The 14,780-nt window shown below is 38.7% G+C and overlaps 1 protein-coding gene across 4 annotated transcripts in view; it reads right to left on the minus strand.

Annotated features, from left to right (window-relative positions):
• ZFYVE28 (zinc finger FYVE-type containing 28) overlaps nucleotides 1-14,780 on the minus strand; it is a 148,550-nt gene that overhangs the window by 4,866 nt on the left and 128,904 nt on the right. For 2 of the 4 annotated variants that reach the window (XM_057374047.1, XM_057374045.1), the window contains 3 exons: nucleotides 11,917-12,068; nucleotides 11,212-11,328; nucleotides 9,607-9,711 (listed from right to left, as the gene is read on the minus strand). In XM_057374047.1, the coding sequence (XP_057230030.1) occupies nucleotides 9,607-9,711; nucleotides 11,212-11,328; nucleotides 11,917-12,068 (374 nt within the window). Of the gene's footprint in view, nucleotides 1-9,606; nucleotides 9,712-11,211; nucleotides 11,329-11,916; nucleotides 12,072-14,780 lie in introns of all 4 variants that reach the window. The other 2 variants (XM_057374046.1, XM_057374044.1) reach the window with 1 other exon arrangement.

Consider the following 14,780-nt stretch of genomic DNA (forward strand, 5'->3'; position numbering starts at 1 on the left):
CAATGTTCCAGTTTAAAACTTGTCATTAGACTACACAGATATGTTTTCAGGGATTTAAYTATCCATTGATTCTCACTGATTTTGAAGACATCAACATTTAGGAAGCTATTCAAGCTCTGTGCCACCAGGTCTCCCKCTGCAGAGCTGGTTTGGTAAGATGCACAATTTGATACTGATGCTTTACCAACTGCACTGCAGTGTGGGCTACCAGTAATTAAAAGTACTAATTTTAATATTCACAGAMAAGTCACAAAGCACAGGCCCTTTCTGTACCCCCTGCAGCATCCCAATATGATGTGCCACTTCTGCGGCAGCTGGAGCCATAATCACATCTGCCCCCAGATCACAGGTAGTCCACACACATTATAAAACAACACAAACCCACCACAAAAATTCTGGAATTCATCAACAAAAAGCAGCTTTCTAATCAGCTGTTTACCTTTTGGTTTCTTTGTGGGGCTTTTTTTTCGTTTGTTTTGTTTTTGGAACAGGGTTATTTTTTTTTTCCTTTTTTTTTTCATTGTTGCCTTTGAAGAACAATGCTGAAACAGTTATTTTTTAACTGATCTTGCACGGATTTACCTCCATGCTAAACAGAAAGAATAACTGCAAAAAAGAAAAAACGAAACCAAACCAACAAACAACAAAAAAAACCCCAACAAACAAAAAAAACCCAGCCAAACCCTGTGGGGTTTTTGTATGTAAAGTTGTTTATTGTAAAGAAGTTTCATATTTTATAAGAATTTAAGTAATTAATGATTCGTTTTTATTTGTATATAATGTATAGGATGGGTATAGTTTGTTTTTTGTGTTTTTTTCTTTTTTTATGGCTTTCAGTTCCCTGTGAATTGACTTTTTTTTGTATTTAATTGTAACTATTTTCTCAGAATTTTTCTGTTCACTAAACCCAGCGAATTTTGATAAATAACAACCTTAAACTAATAATAATAATATAATCTGTAAGTCATGGTTACAGAATCAGTTTACTGACAGATGAATTAATCTGAAAACTTCATTTTTTTGTAAAAAATAATTCACAACTTATTGGCAATGTACAGAAACAGCAGCACCCTCCTTACAGAAGGCTCTCCCACAGTCGAGGGACTCTCTCAGCCTCCCCATGTGTTGGTGTCACATCAGCTGGTTCAGTAAATGAACACAGCAGCAGARTGAGCTAAAGGGCACATTTTCCCCAGACAGTGACTCATCTGCAGGGGGCACAGCCAGTCCCGTGCCCGCTGCCTCAGGGGTTTAGTGCCCTCCCAACATCCCAACTGCTCGCACCAAGATCTGCTGCACTGCAGCACACCCCCAAATAGTAACACTTGGTTATGTAACAGCTTTTAACATTCAAAATGCTGTACAAATGTAATTGCTTTAATCCTCATCACCCAGCTACAGTCAGTAAGCGTATGGGGAGGAATCAGGAGAGGGATGTCTTGCACAAAACCATACAGCAGTGTAGCACTGAAGTAACATTTGAAATAGGGAACTTTGGGCCATTACCCCAATGCCTTTCCTTCCAGCTGACTGAAAACAGCCTTACACTGACTACAAACAGAGTTGTGAGAGTGTGCACTTAGAGATAAAATGCAGTCCTGGACTGGAGCCAAAGTGCTCACCCTGGCAGGAAGGATGAAGGCCTGACTTGGTCCCTCTGAGCCCATCCAAGCCCCAGTGGCAACAGGATCCCAGCCTTGGTCCCCTTCCGCAGCCTCATCTCGCTCAACCTTGGGAGCGGCCTCTCTGCCTTACACACATTAACGATTGACTCACTGGGCTTTTTATAGAACGGGCTTTTGAAATATCCTCTGAAGAGCACTCTCATGAGGGGATAAAGCTTCAACACGAGGAGCAGAGAGTGCGTTCCACGAATTAAACCCCGAGCACGAGCCTGAAGATGCGCTGGGAGCGGGGCAGCAGCACTGCATCCACGGGCTTTTTATCTTACAGTCCTTCTCCAGGCTACGCCGCTCCATTAGCTCTGCATGCTGCAGCAAATAGCAACATCCACTCTCTGAAGCATTATCTGCCTGTGCTTCGGGGATTTGGACAAGGAGAGAGGGAAAACCTCGTTCGTGGGCTAATTGGCCCAGTGCTTTATCATGCAATGAGAGTTTGGAGGAGTCTGCTGGGAAAMGGATGAAGTCCACAGCACAAACATCAAAGAGGAGGAGGAAGGGAAGGAAGGGATTAATGAGACAGACTACAGAAACAAATTTTAGAAGAAAACATTAAAAGCATGCACAGAAAAAAAGGCAGAGAAATGTAGAGAAACAAGTATTTAAATGAATAAGAAACAAGTTTAGAGAAAGGAAAAGGCACAAGATAGAATTAAGTAGTGTTAAGACTGAAAAAGGCTCTTAACTATTCAAACATCCTGCATTACAATTTCTCATACATCACAAAATTTTACAGTCTTTTTATTTATTTTGTGCTGTAGCTTTCAGAATTACCTTTAATGTTTATGCCATCTCATTAACTAGAATCATTTTCTGCTTTTAAAGTTAAAAGTCACATAAACCCAAGATGCTGGAGCTTTAAGAAAACCATAATTATGGATGAAAAAATCACAAACACTGTAAACTGTCAAAAAGAACACATTAATTAATTTTGTTTAAGTATGTGCAATAGACCTAATGCAGTCCCATCTAATCCTAGAAAACCAAGATCATCACTATCTCTTAGAACACAAGAGGAAGAGAACCTGGACCCAGATCCATCAACTGTGATGACTGAAACATTAGACCAGAAAGCTGAAGTTCATTCAATGGTGCTGAAACACAAGAGACKGATGCAGCGAGAGAAACAATTCCCAAAATTGCTGGAGCTTGCAGAAGGCCTAGGCTAGAAAATCTATACTGTGGTAGGAAACAAATCAGAAACAAACACACCACGACTCCCTGGTGAAGAGCAGTGATAAACTCTAAGCTTGTAGTGGTGGTTGTGTTACAGACAGACAATTCAGAGAAATGATCCCTTTCTGCATCTTTTGTATTTATCAAGTATTCCTCATGCAGAACTGCAGCTGAAAGCTGAAAAATCCATCCTYCTGCATTGATGTGTGTTAGAATTCAGAGCACATCATGCAAAATAACCCTGATTACACTTGTACCAAACTAACCTGGAGAGGGCTGTTCCTACAGCAGCCTGTGGAACCTACACCGCTGCAGCCGTCACAGTGCATTACCCTCACAGCTGAAAAAAGGGTCAGATGGCCTTGCTGGAGCTCTTCTGATGAAAGCAGGATTGTAAATTCTCACAGTWTTAACCACAGAAAGTAGAAAACTAAGGTGACTTGACTTCACCGCTCCCTTCAACTGMCAGAGTAAAATGAACCTTTTTTGTCCCTCATCACACCTCATTTTCCACATGTCATYCTTGGCAATCTCTGACTTTGATGTCAGATTTCTAAGAGGCAATCGTACCAAAGTAATCTTTGTCCTTGCTCAGTAGATTCAGTGTTGATTACAGCCAGCTTGAAATTTAAAAAGAAAAAATGCTTAATATAATTTCATGAAAGTTCTGGGGGTGAGGGAGAAAAGAAGTACAAATTTCTGAGCTTCAGCTCCTGTTGTCAAATAGCTTTCTTAGGATGGAATTTCAGTGCAAATCTAGAAAGCTTTCACCAACACAGAGAGCTTTGCAAATTTGGGTTCAAGCCTCTGCTCTGTGTGATTCAACATTACTTTGATTGATGTCATCCTGTGTCCATTCTGTACAAGTACATTATCAGCAACYGGTTCTTTCAGCAAAACAATTATTTATGTAAAATGGAGCAACTCTCATAGAAAACACTGGTTTCCACTGAGATATGGGTCAAATCTTTACTTTAAATAAGATGGAGAAGAGACTTGGATCTTCCATAAAACCTTTAGTAGGAATATTCTCCATAAGAGCTACCAACCATTGCAAGATAGAAAAAAACTTGATTATGYAGATCTACTTACAACATAACAGAACACTCAATACATGTATTTATTTATTACACAGAAAGTTTTAAACCTAACCAAAATTCCAGTTATGATGTTATGGAGTTGAAAAAGCTTGTGCTTTACAGTATTTAGGGGATATTTTCCCTTAAGTAGTGCAAGGAAATCTCTAAAGTTCCATATAGTGCCAATAAAGARGGATAGCCTTTGAGAAGGAAAAAGGCTCTGAGCAAGTTCTTCAAACCTAAGTCAGATCAAATTACTCACTATAATCTAAAACCTGTAAGAATCCTGTAATTCTACATGCATGATTAAATATGTTCAGTTGATTATAAAACACTGCCTCCATATAGGAATTTGAGGCAAGATTCTTCTCTCACAGAGTGTAAGCAGAGCTGCTGAATAAGGAAAAAGTGAAAAGTTATGTGGACAGAACATGCTTGGCCACTGAACTGTGCAAGAGTTTAACTACTTTAATTTAGAAAGTGTTGCTGGTTATCATTATAAATAACAGAGTAACCACAGGCACAAAGAGGACAAAAGAAAACCTGAAGCATTCAGTTGGGGCTGACAGCTAATTCTAGAGACATGGTGATGAAATTCTGCATATCCAGGGGCAYGGGTGGGTTTTCCTAACTTGGTGACTTCTTGCAACAAGAAGTTGAGCCTCAGGACTGTGAACTCATGAGCTGTGCTTGTACTGCAGGCTGGAGAGCACTCAGGGCTTGTGACTAGACCCGAATGAGTGGGCTGGCATGGGATCAGGGAGAAATAGTGTGTGCTGTGCAGCAAACAGATGCTAACCCTACTTGGCACAAACAGGTATTTGTACTGGCAGCCACAGCAAATCCTTTCTGTCTGGAGTTGGAACTAGGTGGTGGCAAGCAATGCAGCCCTGTACGGATTCTAGAGGGGTAAGGAGTGAAAATGCACATATGGCTGCACAAAGAGCTGAGATGCTACAGCAAACATTTCAATGGAGCACCAACAGCTTCATAATGCTTTCTTCCTTGAGGAAAATCTTCAGATTTCTAGATACCTCATGCTTATTCTAGGACAAGAAGCAACACTCACTTTCTTAGCCTGCCTTTAACTTCATTAAATGGATTCATTAAAAATATTCACATTTCCCTCTATCATAACAGATCAGTCTCCTGAATATTAAGTCACCCCAACATATATGTATGGTAAGACTCAGATTTGCCTATGTTTAGTATTAACATCATCAAACTCACAAAGATAAATCTATTGCTCCCAAATATGGTGAGCAGGGTCACACTTATGCTTGATCCCATCAACAAACTGATAAATGAAAAAATAAAGACAATAATTTTGAAGACAAAACAACTAAGAAGTCACTCTGCATGCGGGTACACCTATGTATATACATTGGAATCTCCTGGCAAATACAAAGCATGTTTTTCGTTAGGGCTAGAAATATGATGCCAGATGCATAAATGGCAGAAAAACATCAAACTTCTACTTCCCCAGTGTTTGGTCTTTCTAAAGCTGTACTGCATTTTAAGCATGACATAGCTCTGTCCTGACAGGGATACATTTGTACTGGGTTTAGTTAGAGCAATTTTCTTACATTTTCAAATGCAGAGGTTTTCTCTACATTGCATGTGACCCATGCTGCCCACCCTCAGTCACCTTGCCATCCAACAATGGTTTGTCCAAGCTGGAGTTCAGGAACTTCCCAACAATGTTCTCCCTGTGCTCACCAGGTTTGTAGCTCACCAGGGCACAGGGAGAAAGGCAGTACTATGGAAGTCCCCAGGACACAGCCCCTGTCTGCTCTTACTGCAATTCAGAGCAAGCACCACTGGCAGCCAAGAGCCCACCCTCCTCCCTTCTGAGCATCTGCCACTGCAATTTGCTTTGAGTTTATACAAAGAATTTTGTATTGCACTGACCAACACCTCCATCATATAGCCAGGACAGRAAAGTTTACTATATTTAAAAATTACTTACAGAATGTTGCATAAATTAATCTTCTACTATAGGAATTTTTTTGTACATTCTCTTCCTATAAATATAGATTTTTTTTTTTATATTCTATGAAATAGAAGTACATATCCTTCCTTTAAAAAAATCTTAGAGCATTAGGACAGCAAMGATTAACATACAGACCACAGGGCTCATCTGTAGTTTTGAAAATGCTTTTGTTTTGGAATGCCAATTAATCTGTAGTTTATTGTATTTCAACCTTCAGAAGGTCACAGGATTTAACTCATACCCTTGCCAATGTCAGTTGGCTCATAATAAACATTCATATTTGTTTTATGACCCAGACCAGCTGGTGGGTTTTATACACAGTAAGAATGAGAAATCTGACAAAAACAAGTGATTCATCTTCATAATCTGAGTAGAGGCTGAAACCTTCAATACAATCTTAAAGCCATTTATTTGTTCAGGTTGCTGGGCTTGCTTTCCTTTTTGTTTAATACCATTAATTGAATACAATCTTAAACATTTGCTACACTTGGTTAGAGGGATTTATTTGATAACAGGGGAGAGCTTTCCTGGCAGGTAGTTGGCTGAACCTTCTCAATTTGATGCATGTTCTGTCACAGAGGCAGAAGGGAGGAGCTACTGAKGTGCTCCTTTGCTTTAATTTGTTTTCACTTTCAGTTGAAACAACTGAGTGACCTGAGGTATAGAACTGATGTACAAAAAAGGAATTATTAACTTTGATGCAATGCTCTCAGACATTGTGTTGAATCCATTTACAGTTATAACTGTTGTATTCCTGCACTCCTGCTGATGGCCCATGGCCCAGATTTGGCCTGAAGAACAAACCCACCAGGCTTAGTGAAAGAAATTGGCCACAAAGGTCAAGCACAAAAAGTTGCCCTAACCACCAGACATCTTCCACTTGCATCCTAGCATCATTCAAATGTCAGGAGCTGTTTCTTTCAGAGTGGYCAGCAAAAAGAAGGTATGTGGGGAGGTGCTGTAAGGGGGAAAAAGACACATGGCTGCTGAGGCTAAAGTCCTGGTGCAAGTTTATGCCTTACACTGGATACTTTAGGGATGGCAAGACCATGTATCCCATTAGCTATCCCTGCATACCTCAGAAAAAAAGCCTGTACAATGTTACCAGCAATGACAACTAGAGACCTGAAGGGACAGGGTCTGGCACGTATTGGAGGTGAGGGGTGTTTCTACAGTTCCCGTAAATCCAATAAATTGACCCACTTTAGATGTCCCTTTTTATAGACTTTCTGAGACTTCTKCTTTGGAAGGTGGAACTCATCTCCRTACTCCTCAGCATCCTCTGTCTTTGGGATTCATAAAATTCCTGCCCATCTGGAATGGAGCCAAGTAACAGCAGATACACTTGAGTCAMCACAGTCAGAAGAGCTGTGCTGGTTTGTACCAGCAGGTATTTACAGCACAACCTCTCACACACAAGGCAAGGGAGGCTCCCAGAGAAAGCCTGCAAGGAGACTGGAGCAGACATGGCCAAGCCTTCCCAGTGAGKCTGTGTGGGTACCAAAAGCAGAGTACATGAAGGAGCACTGGCTAATTGGCTCTGTTTAGAGGATATGTTAGCATGGGACAGCACTGGGCCAAGGCAGCCAAGYTCATTCTGGATCCTTCTACTTACTCAAAAGGGACTTGGTTATTCCAGAAAGATCTTCTTCCTACCATGCAAGCACTACCAGAACACCTGCTATTTTGCAATAAAGGTGAAGGCAGGGGGTTGTTTTTGCTGAAGTGATCTGCTATTTATATAATATAAATACTACAGATCTGGTTTTACCATAGACTTAGAGCAGGGATATAACTGATTCACTGCCTGGGTGATGCAGGGGCTTTTTTACCTCCAAGGATTCCCCTTTTGCTCTACTGGCCATAACATCACCCTACTACCCAGACTGTTGTCCACTTATTCCAGTAAATAACATCCCAACTCACAGGCTGCAGTTCTCCAAACATAAAACATTCCCTRTGCCAATAGCAGCTGCCATGAAAAGCTAAAGAACCTTAAAAGCTGAGCAACATGCCAAGGAAGAGAAGTGACTTTGTCGTGACAAAATGTACATCCACTGTGAGAGGGTTATTTAGCATCCTGCAGTTCTGAATAATTGGCTTTCAGGTTCTGTAAGTCAAATTCAGCGACAGCATCAGCATCGATCCAAAACAAAAGGCAATGAATTGAAATGGTAGAGAAGGAATAATCTCACACTCTTTTGCAAGAGAGCCTATACAGAGTAAGGATTTCACCTAAAGATTTGTTCTTTCCTGCACCTTCTGTGACATTCTGAATTACAGTACAATAGAAAAATCAATTAAAATGACTACTGAATAGTTCTTTATCTGCCTCCAAATCATCTCCCTCCAAAAGAGATAATATTTCTACAGTGCATTATACATGAATTAGCCCTGCTGTTCCAAATAGATTAGATCCTTTAGCCTGCAGCTTCAGAAGAAGGGTACGCAAGCAAACCATGGGTTTTATGTAAGCACAAAATAAAGTATAAAGATGTAGCATTACTCTCAAATCTAATCTTTAAGAGCTCTTTTTTCCCCCCTATKATTTCTGATCTTTGTTACAAATGACGTGAACCAATATTTCTTTTCTGTTGGTCACACTCTGCATACAAGCAGAGGCACGCACTGCTTGTCACCCAGCTGTCACCCTGCATTCCAAACCTCTCACTGGAAGGACAATAGTGTACGTAGACAAATAGATAACAATACATCAAAGTTTTAAAGCACAGGGAAATTACTGCACACTTGAGTTTCTGGGAAGCTCAGATACAGTTTCACAGTGGATGGTTGCCTTGTATTTCTGACTTGACCACAGAGATATTACTGCTCTGATAAYTGGGCTCCTGGTGTGCTGAAACCACCACTTAGCCTTGAAAATCAAAGCTGATTGCTTTTTTGTTTGCTCCATCTCATATATCTCTTTTCTTATTCTTTGACTGCAAGTGCTCTGCTGTCTTTTAATCCATTTTTTATCCTGTGTTGGCCACAACAGGACTTTAGCCTTTAACTAATTCTGAAGGAGCTCAGGTTAATAAAAGAGAAACAACTCGCCAACTTTCAGAATACTTGAACCTCAACCAAAACTTAAGAGACTTACATGCTTTCTTCACTCTTACCACRTACTCAGTGAGATCTGAGCAACCTCAGCAGACTTGCCTAAAACTATCTTTTTCTATGAAATAATATGGTGAAGAATAYGAAAATGATAAGCAAAATATTTTGATCAAAGACAAAAGTAAAGAAAATATGAAAGGTAATTCTATCTTGGGATAAAGAAGCACATCCACCTAAAGCAAATGATATAAAAACCCTCTTAAACTTGGGCTGAAAAGACCTTACTTGGGGTTTGCTTCTCACACAGCCCTCAGGAACTTGTTAGCTGTAACATGATACACTGTATTAAAGCTTTTACTATACAGACCCTATCTACACTGATACAGAGGAATTCATACTGAATATGACAATTTGTGGATAAGAGTTTCACGAGGCTGTTAGAAAAAAAAAACTAAAAGAAATATGCTCTGTTTACCATCTGAGTTTGCCTCTGAAACAAAGCATGACACCATTTTATACTCACTTTCCAGCACCAAACATTAAAAGACTTTTCATTTTAGTGATCACTTTTTTATACGTCAGCATTGTCTCATTTTAATTCTTAGAAGAAAGAAAATACCTTCAAAGTCCCCGTCTCTGGCTTTTGCTGCAAGTTCTGAGGATGATATACTTTCTTGACATAAAGCACAGTCTTCCAATGCTGCATTCCTTAAACCATGATTAACTGTAAAACAATTCAAAAAGTACTCATATTTTTCCAATTTTAACTTAAAGGATTCATATTAGAACTTCTGAGATTAAACCACAGTAGCACCTTCTTAGACGTCTTGCTTTTTCTTTACCCTGACACAAACAGTGATTTAAAAGTCTCCTCTAGTCTTCTTTGGGATGACAAYAGAATTGAAAGATGCTGTTATTACAGGACATGCAATCCTCTTACTTCTGTTCCTTTTGCTGCATCCTACATTTTATTTCCCAATTCTTAACTTGGATCCTTTGAAAGAAGTAGATTTTGAGAACAATGAGAGATTCCCGARGTGAATTACACACATCAAATCCCATATATAAGAGAAACTTCATCCCAAAACTCCCTTTCTTTCACTCATTTTGTTTATGCTTACTTTTGTCAATACCATCTTTTTAGTGCACGAGTTCATCCATTACAAATTATATCCATCCAAGTACTATTGATTAATATATATTTCCCAGTGATAATTCTTTACAGMTGAAGTTTCTTTATTACTCTTATTTGAAGGTCCAGGAGCTCTTGTATTCTCTTTCTAGCAATTCTAGATTGACTAGRTCAATTCTAGTCTAAGCTCATTTATTTATTTAATTTTCTAACAATAAAAATCTCAGTGTATTTTCAGATTATGATAGGCTGCCACCATAAAACTGTTTTGGAAGTTTCAACCAAAATGGAAGACTGCAATGYATGTTGTGCATTATCCAACTGCAGAATTGGGACTGGAGTGTAGGTTTTTTTCTGCTCTGTCCAACTTTTAACTAAGTGTTTCCCAAAAAATGAAACCRGGAAAAAGAAAAAAGTTTTCAATCTGGAGGAAAGGAAGTAGGAAAAAAMCAGAGCTCTGATCACCTTCATACACTGGTAATTCTAATCATAACAAAGGTCAAAGGTAATTGYAGCCTTGCTGGGATGATGTGGTTATTATAACAGATAAGTTAGCAGACTTGACACTTAGAAAAGACATAATAAAAATGGTCACAGAGAAAAAAAAAAAATCTTTCATTGGCTCATGATCTAGTTCAGGTTCCTTTAAGTATCTAGAATCCAAATGTGGTTATTTTTCTATTTTGAAGCCAAAGTCTTCAATTACTTCACTACAGCATCTTACTCAGCATACCCAGTGTGAAACAATACCAGGGGAAAATTAAATCTAAGAAGTCCAAACATTTTGCTCTGATTAAATGGGCYACAAACACTGTGCTGCTGTTAGACATAGAAACATGGAAACAGCAAATGACTGAAGGCTTTAACTCTTTAATATTTGCCTTTAGACAAACTCCTGTTCCTATACAGTGACTTCAACCTGTTTACAATTRGTTTCCATGCCTTCTTTTAAACTCAGGTGAAATCACTGTATGGTGAGTCCCGGCAAAAAGGTAACAATATGTCAAGGGAATTCTTGTCAAATAKTTCATGGATCTCCACTGGCCTGCCAATATAAATTCACTACAGAAAACAAACGTTTATATCTGTTACCTTTCTTCTGCTTTTCCTTGTCTTCTGTTTCAGGTTTGGTYGCCATAACTTCAAACAAGGTCTTTAAGATACTTCTCAGATCGCTAGCATAGTTTGTCTGCAGCTGGTCAGCAACACCTTAGAGTTTGAGAAAATGGGTAAAAATCACTTCTAGACTATTACACCATCCTTAAAAAAGGCACTTAAATCTGCGTGTTTCTACCGGTAATGGCCTCACTTATGTTTAGGGAATCACTTGCTCACGTTAGGAATAAAAATTGAGTATCTGATAAAACTATCCATAACGGCCAAGTTACATTCTGGTCTTTATGTTACCTGCAAGTCAATACACATCTTCTCTATCTTTCAGCAGGAAATGCTGAGAAATTCATTTTGCATGAAAATAGAWCTGAAAGTCAAATTTCTTTCCTTGAACACAATGGGGCATCACCAGGAAAAAATCAAACCTTATTCAAATCCAAATTTTTCAACACTACAGGTCTATGATGTCATCATCTCTGGCATCTCTAATTCTGTAAGTTCCAAACAGGTCCCTCTAAACCAGACTGCAACTTAGGTATCAAAACCAGTCTTCCTGCAACTTCATCTCCAGTTCTTCCTACCACAACTTGATGTGCAAGAAAGCAAAACAAAAYGAACAAAAAACAAACCCTAATCYCACCCAACCCACTAAAAAATAGTTTACACACTCAGTGATTCTCATACCTGAGATACAGACAAAAAGGCGGTGAATAAGATCATTACTGCCATGAAATCTAGATCTGATCTTCTCTCGTGTGGCAATTTTGGCAGCCTGCAAAGCGAGCTGGATTTCTTCCTGATCGATGTCATCAGACGAACAAGAACTTGTCATTAGACTGCTGTCAGAGAAAAAAATAATGTAAAGGAAAGTAATGTAAATCTTCACTCACTTGTTCAGRATGTTCAGCAAATCCTAAAGGATTTATGACTCAGGCAAGACTCTATAGCAAACCAGAACTAATTGCTGTAAATTCTTGTTGAAGTTAATCAGCACACAACCAATCACCWTCACGTTTGATTTTCACTCTGTGACAGCTGCAACAAAACTTTAAGCAGAAAATCACTTGTCTGTATTTTATTGCGTTTTTCCTTAGCTATTACAAAGTGCTGCACCATTTTTCACATTAACTTCTTCTAAAAGCTCAGACCTGAGACCATAACTCCACCAAAAATCCTGAAGGGGAGTATCAACCTAAAAATGTGAAGATCAGTTCTGAAGTCAACTAAAAATTTAGTAACGTGGAAATTAATTTGAAAAAGAAGAAATTCTGAATTATGTTACCTTAAAATAGCAAGAATAGAATCTAAATATAACTTCACAAAAAAAATTGAAATAGTAGCAATAAAATGTAATTTACAGAGTAGAGGTAGGTTAATTCCCTTATAAATGTAACAGTAGAAATCACTGAAATGTCAAACTATTGTAAAGAATGGCTCATCAAMTCTCAAGAGATTTAAATGTGTCACCAAATGTCTACTCAAAATTTAAATTTTCTTTCAAAAACCAGATGGCAGACATTTCCACACTTGATGACCATCACCCCTACACTTTCCTCTTACAGAGAAGAGCTGGAAACAACCTGAGACTGTAAGGGAGCTTTGGAGATAATCTTCAAATATCAGGAATTACCTTAAGYATTTGTAAATCAAGATGTCTTCTTTGAAACAGAAAGTACTTAAAAACCCTTAAACAGAAGTAGAGCACAGGATATAAGTACACTGGAATCCTAAGGATTCACAGTGCAGACCAAAGGAGACATGAGACTTCTTACTCTGCTACATTCAAGTCAGAGGGAATGCTAAACCATTTTTCTCCACATATTGGAAAGAAAATTAATATTGCCAATAATTACAAGAAACTAGATTATCTTACTTAAAATCATACTTTTTGTCCAAAACTCCAGCACTCTTCACCTTGCACACAATTACTGTGYTAAAAAAAGTTAACTACCTGCGTAAGTAGCATGTATAACAAAAGTAATTTCTAGCACATTTTGAGTGCAATCTGCTTTTTTCAGGTACAGAAGCATTCACCATCTTGCAGACCCCATCCTTACAGCACTTTGCATGAATAGTTATTTTGGGATAAGACACATAGGTAATGTAATTATTTAYAACAAAATTTTATAGGATATTGTTTTTAAATTCTGCCTGCAGGCTCCATGGGTAATCCTTTGCAATATATAAAAAAAAATTAGGCCATGAAATTTTAAAAGCCCTAGGAAAAACAGACTGAAAATAAATAAGTACTGGAGATTAGTTATTGATAGAAATATCAATGGAAGATGTGCAGCATGAGCAGCTATACTTAAAAACCTTAACAGGCCTCCCATTCTTTCAAACACAGAGTAAAGAGTAGGCATGCAGGAGACTCATTTTGTTCACATTATCTATTGCTACTAACAAAAGAAGATTCTTGTAAAGAGATGTTATTTCTATGTTTACAGTTCCAGCAGCACCATGACTGATTGGGCTTATCAAAGACACTGAGAATGAAGTGAGAATTCTCTCTTTCAATTTTCCTTTGCTTTTCGGTAGGGGATACAGCAGATATTATAATAGCAAGCCTGTCAGCGTGGAAAGGCTTGTGTTCCAGACAATGGAAAGGTCAGGTATGAAGCAATAAACTGAAAGGCAGCAAGAGCCAGGAAGCGATTCCTGACTCACAAGGGTGTGCAGTCAGAGGATTGCCTGTTCACACAAATCCTCTCACATACAGATAAAAGATTTTGCCTTGCAACATTGCCASATAGGCTCTAGGTTTTTCTTTAATATAAGAATTTTCTTAGTGATATACACATATGCACCCAAAATTGCTGTCCAAGGCAAGCATGGACCTCCTGAAGAGCCAAATGCAGTCTCTGGAATTACATAACCCCAATAGAATGGTCTCTTCGAAACTCCCAATATACAGAATCTTTGGTGCAGGGGAAAGCAGGGCTGCTGAATCAAGGACTTTTCCCTCCAAATCACAGCAGAAGAAATATTTCAAAGTAAGGTGTTGAGTGGGCAGAGAGCTGTGAAGAGAGCTTTTCAAGAATATAAACTACTTGGTCCTTTGCCATTTTGCAGAAAGGAAGAAAGGCTCATTCCACCATTCTGACCAATTTTAATAACATTTGCCTCCTCCAGCTGGGAGGAATGCAGTTTTACCTACTTCATTGAGAGAATGTGGTTTGACCTACTTCTGTTCCAGACTATTCTGTTAGATTTTGTGGTGTGTCATTAAGACTGGTCATGCCACCACAAGACTGGCTGGGACTRTTTTGTCCTCAAAATGCCCAGCACAGAGGACACACGAGTTACTCCAGYACTGTGGGATGGAAGTTCAGCATGTATGCAAACTTGCATTTATAACATACTTTCATATGCACACTTACATGTAAATATTCAGTATCCATACACAGAAGGTTCAAAAAAGAGGATATTTTGTACTTGGGATTACTTGGGCTACTACAGAGGCAAAAATGAATGTTCTAGAAAAATTTAAAACTGGACCTAAGAATTGCTACAGAGTTAGAAACAATTACTCTGCCTTTACTGACATA

This window comes from Malurus melanocephalus, unplaced genomic scaffold (genome assembly GCF_030028575.1).
Source record: "Malurus melanocephalus ecotype Western Australia unplaced genomic scaffold, MMel_1.1 scaffold_214, whole genome shotgun sequence".
Taxonomy (NCBI): domain Eukaryota; kingdom Metazoa; phylum Chordata; class Aves; order Passeriformes; family Maluridae; genus Malurus; species Malurus melanocephalus.